This window comes from Myotis lucifugus, unplaced genomic scaffold (assembly GCF_000147115.1).
Source record: "Myotis lucifugus unplaced genomic scaffold, Myoluc2.0 scaffold_1692, whole genome shotgun sequence".
In the NCBI taxonomy this organism is placed as follows: domain Eukaryota; kingdom Metazoa; phylum Chordata; class Mammalia; order Chiroptera; family Vespertilionidae; genus Myotis; species Myotis lucifugus.
The window spans coordinates 30,797-40,796 of NW_005872740.1; the positions used below are offsets into that span (position 1 = coordinate 30,797).

Consider the following 10,000-nt stretch of genomic DNA (forward strand, 5'->3'; position numbering starts at 1 on the left):
ATGGGCCCTTCTGTCTTCCGGACCTCGGGAGCCGGTGGAGCGCCTTCTAGAGCGCAGGGCTTGGCGGCCGGTCTGCCCTTGGCTCTGCCTCCAGTAACGCCGAGCGGGCAGAGGACCCGACGCTGGGCACCCGCAGCCGAGTAAGGAACTGAGGCAGGACCGCGGGGGCTGAGGCGGGAACAAGCTAAAGAAGAGGGAGGCGAGCCAGGCACAGCCACCATGGCCTTCCCGCACTTTGGTCACCCGTATGGCAGCGCTTCCCAGGTAAGAGGCGCCTCCTTGGGGGGCGGGGGCGACTGGATGGAAGGGGTACCCAGTGCACCCGCCTGTCCCTGAGCGCCCTCCTCTCGAGTGGGTCCCCCGGGAAACCAGAGGCAGCAGGGACCAGGTCACTGACATCCTCAGGTCCTAGCCGGGAACCTTCCACTCCCCCAGCGCAAGCTGGAAAATCGGGTGACCCGAAACTTGGACCCTCTGACCCTGTGCTCAGCGAGGAGGGTGGGGCCTCTGAGAGCTTCCAGACAGGCCTCCTTACTGTGCAGATAGCCTCCGAGGCGGCCAGGAGGGTCTCAGGAAAGGAGACTCCCAGTCCAGGACGCTGTCCGTCGCACAACTGTCCTGCTGCTGTCCGTGGTTGACCTCTGTTCTTGTCTTCCCCCTTCCTTGGGTCGGTCCAAGCTCTCAGCTTCTGGTTCCTCCAGTTTCACAGGCCAGTGTGGGTGTTGTGCAGGGCCCAGGGTTTCCTGGAGGAATTCTGGGGATGCTCACCACTGTTCTCCAGTTTCTCTCCAGACTGTGGGGTGTATCTTCCTGGGGTCTAGTCCCTGCCCGACCTCTGACCCGCTTGGTGACCTTGGGCCGGTCTGCACTTCCTGGGGTCCTCACGCCCTTTCTGTGAAATGTGTGTCTGTCTGTGTGAGATGTGACGAAGGTCTCCAAGGCCAACTTCTAGCTCTGCCTTTGCAGGACCCTGTGATGGGGAAGGGGCGGGGGTCTGCGAGGGAACCAGCTGGGTGGGTTTCCGGATGTCCTCCATGGCCTGACCCCGAGGGAACCTGAAGCCCTAGCAACGGCTTAGGAGTGTCTCTAAGGGCAGTTTAGATGAATCGGGTCTTTCGGATCATTCCTGTTCAGTGCTCGGCAGAATGCTCGGCACGCGGTGGCATTTGGGTGATGTGGAACGAAGGAGCGGTCCGGCGTTCGGGTCTCTGACCTCCCATGCCTTCTCTCCCGCCCCCGCAGTTTCTGGTGTCTGCAAATTCCAGCGCCACTTGCTGCGAATCCTCCCCGAGCTCTGTCCCAGACGTGGCCTCGGGCTCCACCCCGGCGGCGGCTCTCTGCTTAGCACCCTACGATAACCGGCTGCTGGGCAGTGCGCGGCCGGAGCTGGGCACGGCCTTGGGCATCTATGGAGCCCCCTACGCGGCCGCTGCAGCTGCTCAGAGCTACCCTGGGTACCTGCCCTACAGCCCGGAGCCACCCGCGCTATACGGGGCGCTGGTGAGTGCAAGGGGTGGGACCTGGGTCTGTGCGCCAGAACCCAACCGCCCAGGGGCAGAAGCCCCAGCAGCTGCTGGTGAAATCCATTGTGACATCTCCAGGGAAAATCTAGGAAGGATGCCCAACGCCAAGGACAGGCAGTGGTTAGGATTGTGAGAAGGGGAAAAGCCCATCTTTGCACCATGTTGCAGTTTGCAGAAGCCCATGCTGCTTAGGAAACATTTGCATCTCTGTTCATACACGAGGTGGGCAAGTCATCACTTTCCTCAATGTGAGCTGAGGAAGCTGAGGTCAATACCTTACCCAGAGTCGAGGAGATACCCAGGGTCAGGGACCAGCTCTGCTGGAAACTGAGGCAGGGAAGTCCCCCAGCTGGTGGGGGGAGGGGAGGGACACACAAGGGGTAACAGTAATAATAACCGCTAACGTATAACTACTGCTTATGCTGCACCAGGAATTCTGCCCTGCGCTCTTCTTCAATAGCCTATAGGGACCATTATTATGATCCCCAGTTAGCAAGGGGAAGCGGAGGCGTGGAGTGGTGAACAACTGTTCCCAAGATCACACCGCCAATGCGAGGTCGTGGGTACTGGAATTTAAACCAGACCAGACTCTGGAGTTTACACCCTTAGCAACTGCCCCGCCTCGTCTCCTCCCCACATGGTGGGAGAACTGAATTCTGTCTCCCTCCCCCACCAGAACGCACAGTATGAATTTAAGGAGGCTGCAGGGAACTTCACACCCGGCCTGTCACAACCGGGAGCCTATTGTCCCTATGAGCCGACTCTGGGGCAATACCCCTATGACCGGTAAGGTGTGGGGGGCACTGGTGGCTGGCATGGAAAGTCCTGCCCTGTCCACTGCCCCGTAGGGCTGATCTGGGCAGCGAGTGGGAAGGGGGGATGAGCAGGGAGGGACGGGCGCAGAGCCCATTCCCAGGCCACACGCCCTCTCCCCCCTGCTGCCCAGGTTGCCGGCCCCAGGACCCTGAGCCGGGTTCTCTCCCCGCAGGTACGGCAGCGCCGTGGAGTTGACCGGTGCCGGGCGCAGGAAGAACGCCACCCGGGAAACCACGAGCACGCTCAAGGCCTGGCTCCACGAGCACCGCAAGAACCCCTACCCCACCAAGGGTGAGAAGATCATGCTGGCCATCATCACCAAGATGACCCTCACCCAGGTGTCCACCTGGTTCGCCAACGCGCGCCGGCGCCTCAAGAAGGAGAACAAGATGACCTGGGCGCCCAAGAACAAAGGCGGGGAGGAGAGGAAGGCGGAGGATGGGGCCGAGGAGTTGCTGGGCTGCCTTCAAGGCGGCAACACCAAAGGTACCAGCAGTGAGCACCACCCCAGATGCCTGCGGGGTAGCTTTTATGGAAGGCACTGCTCGCTGACCCTGGCTCGTGCATCCCCTGCAGGCCTCAGGGCCGGTGCCTGCTGGTACCCTCTGTCCCGCCTTCCCTACAGAACCAGTTTCTTCTGGACTTTAAAGTGCCACCTCTGCAGGGCCCTTCCTGGCCGCCTAAGCCAGCGCAGCCCTCTAGTTCTTCTCTATGGCCAGCCCCTCCTATTTCCTTCGCCACCTTCGCACTGTGACCCCTTCAAGAACCTCAGTGCCTCCAGAAGCCCTTTCCCTGAATGCCTAGATGATGTCTGGCACATCCTTAGCCCTTCATCCATATGTGCCGAATCACATCCTACCCACCAGCCACCTGTGCACGTGGAAATTCGGGAGACATTATCCCCTTGCCTTTATATGGTTGAGAGACGGACACCCAGGTCTTAGCGACAGCAACACGGTGTGGGTTCCCCTGGCCTGGGGGCGAATGGAGAGGAGGAGACGTCGGTGGGGTGGGGTGGGGTGGGGTGGGGTCAAGGCTGGGGCTGGCGTTCTCTCCTGGGGCCAGGGTGAGGGCTGGTGTGGTCAGTCTGGTGGATGACTCCCAGAATGCCCTGAGAGCAGGGCGCATCTCGCTAAAAGCTTCTGGGGATGTGCACTCCCGCGGATTTCCCTGGGGGCCTGGCGCTTTTCTCACTCCCTCCTGATGCCCTGCAGACCTCGCTGCGAGCCGGGAAGCTCGGGGATTCCGGCTGAGTGACCCGGAGGACCTGGAGGAAGAAGAGGGGGAGGAGGAGGAGGAGGAGGAAGAGGAAGAAGAGGAGGCAGCGGTCCCAGCTACGGACAGGCTCGCTGAGTTCCACAAGGACGCGCAGGCGCGGGCGACGCCATGCGCCGCGGCTCCAATGGGCCGGCGGGAGCGCAGGGAGTGCGGCCTGGCGGCGCCCCTCATCTCCTTCCATGAGCCCCCCGGATCGGGAGACAATGACTTCCTCCGGGCGGAGCCAGGGGACCCCACGCTGACCACGCACTACCCCTGCAGCCAGAAGCCGCGCATCTGGTCTCTGGCGCACACGGCCACAGCCAGCGCTGTCCAAGGGGCACCTCCCACCCCGCCCAAGCCGCGAAGCCCCGAGTGCTGCCTGATTCTCCGACAGCCCGCAGGCTCCGGCGGGCGACCCCCGGTCCTCAGAGACTCCGCGCGCGAGGAGCCGGGCAGCGTAGCCAAAGCCTTTGGAAAGCCCACGTTTGCGATGCAGGGGCTGCCCCTGAGCTGCGCCCCGTGCCCGCGGCGGAGGGAGCCAGCAGGGCAGTGCCAGTACCCGTCGGGAGCAGAAGGTAGTGGGCCCCCAATGGCGCTGGGACTGTGTCCAAAAGACGCCTGCCCTTGTGCTGCCCAGCCATAGCATGCCCCCTCGGACCCTTGGGCACGGCCGGGGTCCACCTGGCACGAGATGGTCCCACAGCACTCTTTGAAACGGAAGCTTAGAGACAGCGGTTCTAGCGTTCCCTCATTTTAAAGCCAAATAATAGCATTAAGCTCCGAGTGAGACAGTGACTTGCCTGGGGTCACCTAGAAAGTCACTGAGGAGATGGGCAACCTACCCCTCTGCACTGGCACCCAGTGACCTGCCAAGTGCACCAGGTGGGCACCATCACGACCCTCTGGCACAGGTGCCCTGGACCCCCTGCCCGCCCTTCGGAGGGCAGTGAGCCCCTGCCTTGCTGGGGGCTGGGGCCAAGGCACCTGGGCTCCCTGGAAAGTGTGAAGGGCAGGGCCAGACGCACACAGTTTGCAAGGCCGGTGCTTAAGAGAGAGCTTCCAATCCTCTCTACAGCCCACAGACACGGGGGGGGGGAGGGGGAGGGGGGAGGGGGGAGGGGAGCCCCGGGTTGGTGATGTCCTTGGAGCGCACTCAGCCCCAAGATCACCCCTAAGCAGGGTGTGACTGCCAATCCGTGTCTCCTTCCCTCTCCCCCCTCTCCGCTGGTTCCCTGGCCAGGCCTGGCGGGAGGAAATTTCACCCCCACAAAAGGCCATTCCCCAAGAAATTGGCAGCCTCCAGCAATTACTGTCAGATTCTGCTCTTTGTAGTCATTTCTCTCAGGATTCGTTGCGGGCTTAGGAAATTGGGTTACATTGTTATTTGAATTTACACACAAAGGGGTCCGAATGTTACCTCTGGCGAGCCAATTGCTTCTAGACCTTTGATTCCCTGCGGATGAGGCACCCCTGACCTCCAATTATTCGAGGAATCGCCACCCAGCGGCCGCCGGGTTTTAATCAACCTTTCCTCTCTCAGCAGGTTAGCGCCCCGGCGCGATTTGCGGAAGCATCCTGGAAACCAGCCCTCCTTTCCCAGCTCACCTTCCCTCCAAGAAGCGGGGAGACCTCACCAGGAACTGGGGCCTCTCCCTGCGCGTAAGAGACGGACAGACACACAGAAACCAACCCTCCCGCAGGCTCTCCTTGCACGCGGAGCTGGGAGTGGGGGCAGAGGGGCGGCACCTCAGATCCCAGAGGAAGTGGTAGGTTACCTTGGGGGAGACGGGGCGAGTCTGCCTCTCTCCTCTGGATTCAGGGTCTGAGGTGCTCCCTCCCCTCGTCACCCCCGCCCCCTCACTTTGTAACTTCCACGCTGACCTAAGGATCACCTATGTCTACCCCCCCTCTTACCCCCCAATTCCTTGTGTCCTTAAAAATAATCAAGCCGGACCTAAGCTGTGTGGCCTCTCTGTGAGCGGGCGATTGGAGAGGTGGGGGAGGACGGAAAGTGGCCAGGGGTTCCGGGGACAGGGCGGTGTGGGCTGCAGACCTCAGTCCCTAGTTTCTGGGAGAGAAATTGACAAGGTTTGAGCCAAGGCCCCGGAGCCTGCAGCTCAGCCCTCGAGTACCTGGCGTAGACAGCTGGGCGCGCGTACCCAGCTCCCTGTGCCCGCCCGGCTGTCTCCGGGCTGATTCCTGGGCGCCGCAGGTGGGGATTGCAGCTGCGAGGTCAGGGATGGTGGGAGCTGCCAGGGTTTTTGTCTGGAAGCTGCGTGTGTTCCCCTCGTACTTGGGTTTTAAGTTCACTGGGAGGATGGGACAAGGAGGATCCCCTGGCACTGGGCGCTGGGACCCCGCGCTCCTGGGATGGGACGGAAAGGCGAAGTCTGACAGCTGGCCAGGCCGGCCGGAGGCCAGACGGGTTATCTTTCCTTAAACCGGTGTCAGCAAACACTTCTGGTCCGGGCCCACCAATGGGAGCGGGCGGGCGGGGAAGGGGGGCTTGGTCCCTCAGTGTGGGGAGCAGGACTGGGGTGCGGAGGGATGAAAGATTTCAACACACCCGCGCAGCGGCCAGAGTGCGCGCGTCCCGGGCGCGGCTTCAGCCAGCGCGCGAGCTCGCAGATGCTCAGGGGACAAGAGGGGGGAGCATCCGGGGCCTAGTGGGGAGCTCCGGGGAGCGGATGGGAGCGGGGATGGCAGCTGGGGTGTGCGCCCGTGGGCTTGACCCTTGAGCAGCTGGGCCTCCTCCAGACCCGCCCTGGTGGGGGGGATGGCCTTTCAGACCCGCGCGGGTGCCAGCTGGCCGTCCCCGGAGTCTGGGGTGGAGAGGGTCCGTGTCCTGGGGGGAAGGGAGGGAGAGAGATTTTAAGACCCGTGGAGGCTGCAAAGGAAGGGGGTGGTTAAACTGGGGGACAGGCGGCAGGCTACCTCCCTGACCCCCTCTTCTCCTCCCCCCCCCCCCTTCCTTCCATGATGGGAGTCAGGGCAGCTGTGCCCTGATCTTGCTGCCACACCCCTTGTGCTTTAAAGAGAAGCCTTGGGCTAGGTGTGCATCCAAGCCTCTTACATGAATTTCAGTGTCTGCAGAGGGTGAAGGCGGAAGATACAACTACCTTCTGCTCCCAGGAGCGAGCATTTCTGCAGCTCCCTGGCTGGCCTAACTTGGGGTGGCTCCAACCCCACCACGGTACAGGGTGGGGCAACAGTAGTTTTCCAGTGAAGCGTCGTAACAATATAACAAACGTTGGTCGCATGAAAAAGTAATACAATTATTAATACACAATAACACAAGCCTGAACTCTGTGATTCGCACACACCTTCGACTGAAAATCTATGCAACCTGCTTTATCGCTGCTCTTTATTTTTTGAAAAGGAAACATCGTTGGTGACCAGCATCCCACGTCAAAATTGAGATTGTGTGACCCAGGGGGCCTGGGACTCAGGGAGAATTCTGCCCAACATCAGTCTCTGCCAGATTATTTTTTCCAGAGCCCCAGTTACTAATCCTGCCAGTCATCTTCTCATACATAAACTTTCTATGACTTCTAGCCACCAACCACATAAAGTCCAACTCAGGCCCTCACAGATCTTAGCACAATTGGACCCCAATGCAGTGAGACATGACCTGGAATTAGTGCCGGCTCTACAGGGTCAGAGCACTGTCCCCGGTAAGACTGCCCTCACTTCAGACACCAGCCACAATTTTTTAAAAATATTTTTTTTATTGATTTCAGAGATGAACGGAGAGGGAGAAACAGAAACATCAATGATGAGAGAGGATCATTGACTGCACCAGCCACAATTTTGAGGGATCCTCACGTCACCTGAACTTCTGACCAAAGGGCTATAAATTTGGGGGTTCCCATGAGCCTGGTGCCTTGATATCCCCTCTGATTGGTCACTACTCCCCCAGACTGGTTACTACAGTAATTCCTAGGCTCAAAGGTGGAACTTCACCTGGGATATGTGAAGTACTCCCCCTCTCCTTCCTTATTGTTTTCCTAGTCCCCTTGGGCTTTCTTCTTCTCCTTCTGGATAAAGGGCTTCCTTCTCTTTATTTTGTAAATATAGACCTTTTGCTGTTCCCAGCTCCCTCATTCTATGGAAATGTACCTGTTGCAGCTTTTCAGCTTCCCTATTCTATGGAAATATACCTTCTCCTGCTCTGCAGCCCTGGGCTTCCTCCATGGTCCCCTTAATTTCCAAAATTTCTAAAATTTCCTAAACCTGTCCTATTTTACCCCCCAAATTCCTGTTTCATCAAGAAGGTGGCCATCTGCAAGCCAGGAAGAAGGATCCAAATTACTGGTAAATATTTATTTTAAAATCCGCAGTACTAACCGGTAAATATTTATTTTAAAATCCGCACTACTAACCGGTAAATATTATTTTAAAAATCCGCACTATTAACCAGTAAATATTTATTTTAAAATCCGCACTACTAACCGGTAAATATTTCTTTTTAAATCCGCACTACTAACCGGTAAATATTTATTTTAAAAATCCGCACTACTAACCGGTAAATATTTATGAAAAAATCTGCATTATTAGCCGGTACGACTATTAGCAGGTGCACCGGTTAATAATGTGGATTTTTCAATGAAATATTTACCAGGTGCACCAGTTAATAATACAGATTTTTTCATAATATATGCTGGTTAATAATGCGGATTTTTCAATGACATATATACAGGTATATATAAAAAGATTCACTTTAATCCTTCCCTAACAAATATCTTAGATAAAGACACAGCCCAGAGAGTGATTTATTTCTCCTCTATGTTGAAACACATCATGACACCAGCTCCTGGGAGCCGTGTGGAGGCCCCACTCTTTTTTCATCTGAGAGGAGCCTGTTTCTCCCCCTTCCACTCTGAGGATCTTCTCCGCGTCCTCATCTGTGTCCAGCCACTGTTCAAAGCCAAGTGCAAAACCTTTCTTAAAGACCATGACCCACAAAAATACAAAGCCCTTTCTCAGGTGAGGAAACGGAGGCCAAACGGGAGGGCAAGGGACTGGCTCAGGGTCACAGAGTCTGTGCTGGGAGGGACCCCAACATTCCACTCAGGGTCCTTTTTGGTTCCTCCTCCCCTCCCCCCAACACACACACACACACACACGCTTCCTCTGGGAAGTCCCCTCCCTGCATTCCTTCTGCTTCTGGACACAGATGCGCCTGCCCCGGCTCCCGGGGGACCCTCCAGCCACCCTCACTGACCCGTGGCTTAGGGTCCGGAAAATTAAACTGCGAAAAGATAAACATTATTTCCAGTCGGCTTTGCAGGATTAAGGCTTGTAATAAAGAGCATTAGCTAGAGGTTTCTTTCAAGGCGCTCTCGACCACGCCTCCTCCTTAGGGACTATGTAGACACCCCCCCCCCCAGGCTTGTTCCTGGGGTCCTGTTGGGTGTGGGGCTCCAGCTAGCCATTCTGTGGCCAGAGAAGCCTCTCAGCACCACACTGAGTTGGCACTGGCAGCAGATGGGGAAAGTGAAGGCCCCAGAGAAGGCACCCACCCAAGGCAGAGGACCGTGGCTGATCAGGGAGTAAAGGATGGAGGCTGGGGGGGCGGGTGCGGGGATGGGGGGGACCTGACCCGCACACGGCCTCCATCCAGCCCGTCAGCCTTTTCCAGGAACAGTGAGCCTTGGGGAAGAAAGCCCACCTGAGCCGCCCGGCCTCACCACCAGGACCTCAGGAGGGTGTCTCTCCATCTCTTGTCTGGGAAGCCTAGCCTCACCTGCATCCCCCAAATCATAGCAGCCTCCCCCAACCCATAGCAGGAGCCTGCAGCCAAGGCTGTCCCCAAGACCTGGGCCTGGTTGCCTGGAGACAGTGGGGTGTGAGAAGAACCCAAGAGTAGCCTGGGATCCCAGAAAGTGGCTCTCCACCCCAAGGACCAGCCCCATCCCCTCTCTGGGTCTCCCCTGCTGTTGAATGCAGGGATGGGCTAGATCTCCATTGGGGGGGGGGAGTGGGTGAGGGGCCTGGGAATGGCCCATCTGAGCCTCTGATTATTCCAGCAGCAATCTGTTCCCACCCTCTCTGCCTTCACCAAGAGCCTCCTGCAAAGCTCCCCATATAATCTCCCAGAATCGTATTTTGAATACTGTTTTGATTAAACGCCAGAGCCAGGGGAGGGAGGGTACAGCCCTGCTCTCCAGGCTGAGCTGCTGGTGCCCACCGACATCTGGCCTGTGAGCGCCGTGAAGTGCCTGCCTGCAGATGCAGGGAGGTGGCGTTCTCAGGGCTGAGTCTGCAAGCGCTGGGCCTGCACACTCCCTTGATGGCTAAAGCATCCCTGCCATCAGCTGGGGGGCAGCCACCAGGGGCCCAGGTTGAGAGAAGCTGAACCATGGTCTATAGCAGCGGTTCTCAACCTGTGGGTCGCGACC

At 58.2% G+C, this 10,000-nt stretch overlaps 1 protein-coding gene across 1 annotated transcript; it reads left to right on the forward strand.

Annotated features, from left to right (window-relative positions):
• The first annotated feature begins 219 nt into the window (after positions 1 to 219).
• Positions 220 to 4,242, forward strand: LOC102439226 (iroquois-class homeodomain protein IRX-6-like). Its single transcript, XM_014450063.2, has 5 exons — positions 220 to 264; positions 1,243 to 1,500; positions 2,200 to 2,309; positions 2,512 to 2,825; positions 3,554 to 4,242. Exons 1-5 carry the CDS (start codon positions 220 to 222, stop codon positions 4,240 to 4,242), a joined length of 1,416 nt encoding a protein of 471 aa, XP_014305549.1.
• Positions 4,243 to 10,000: the final 5,758 nt, after the last annotated feature.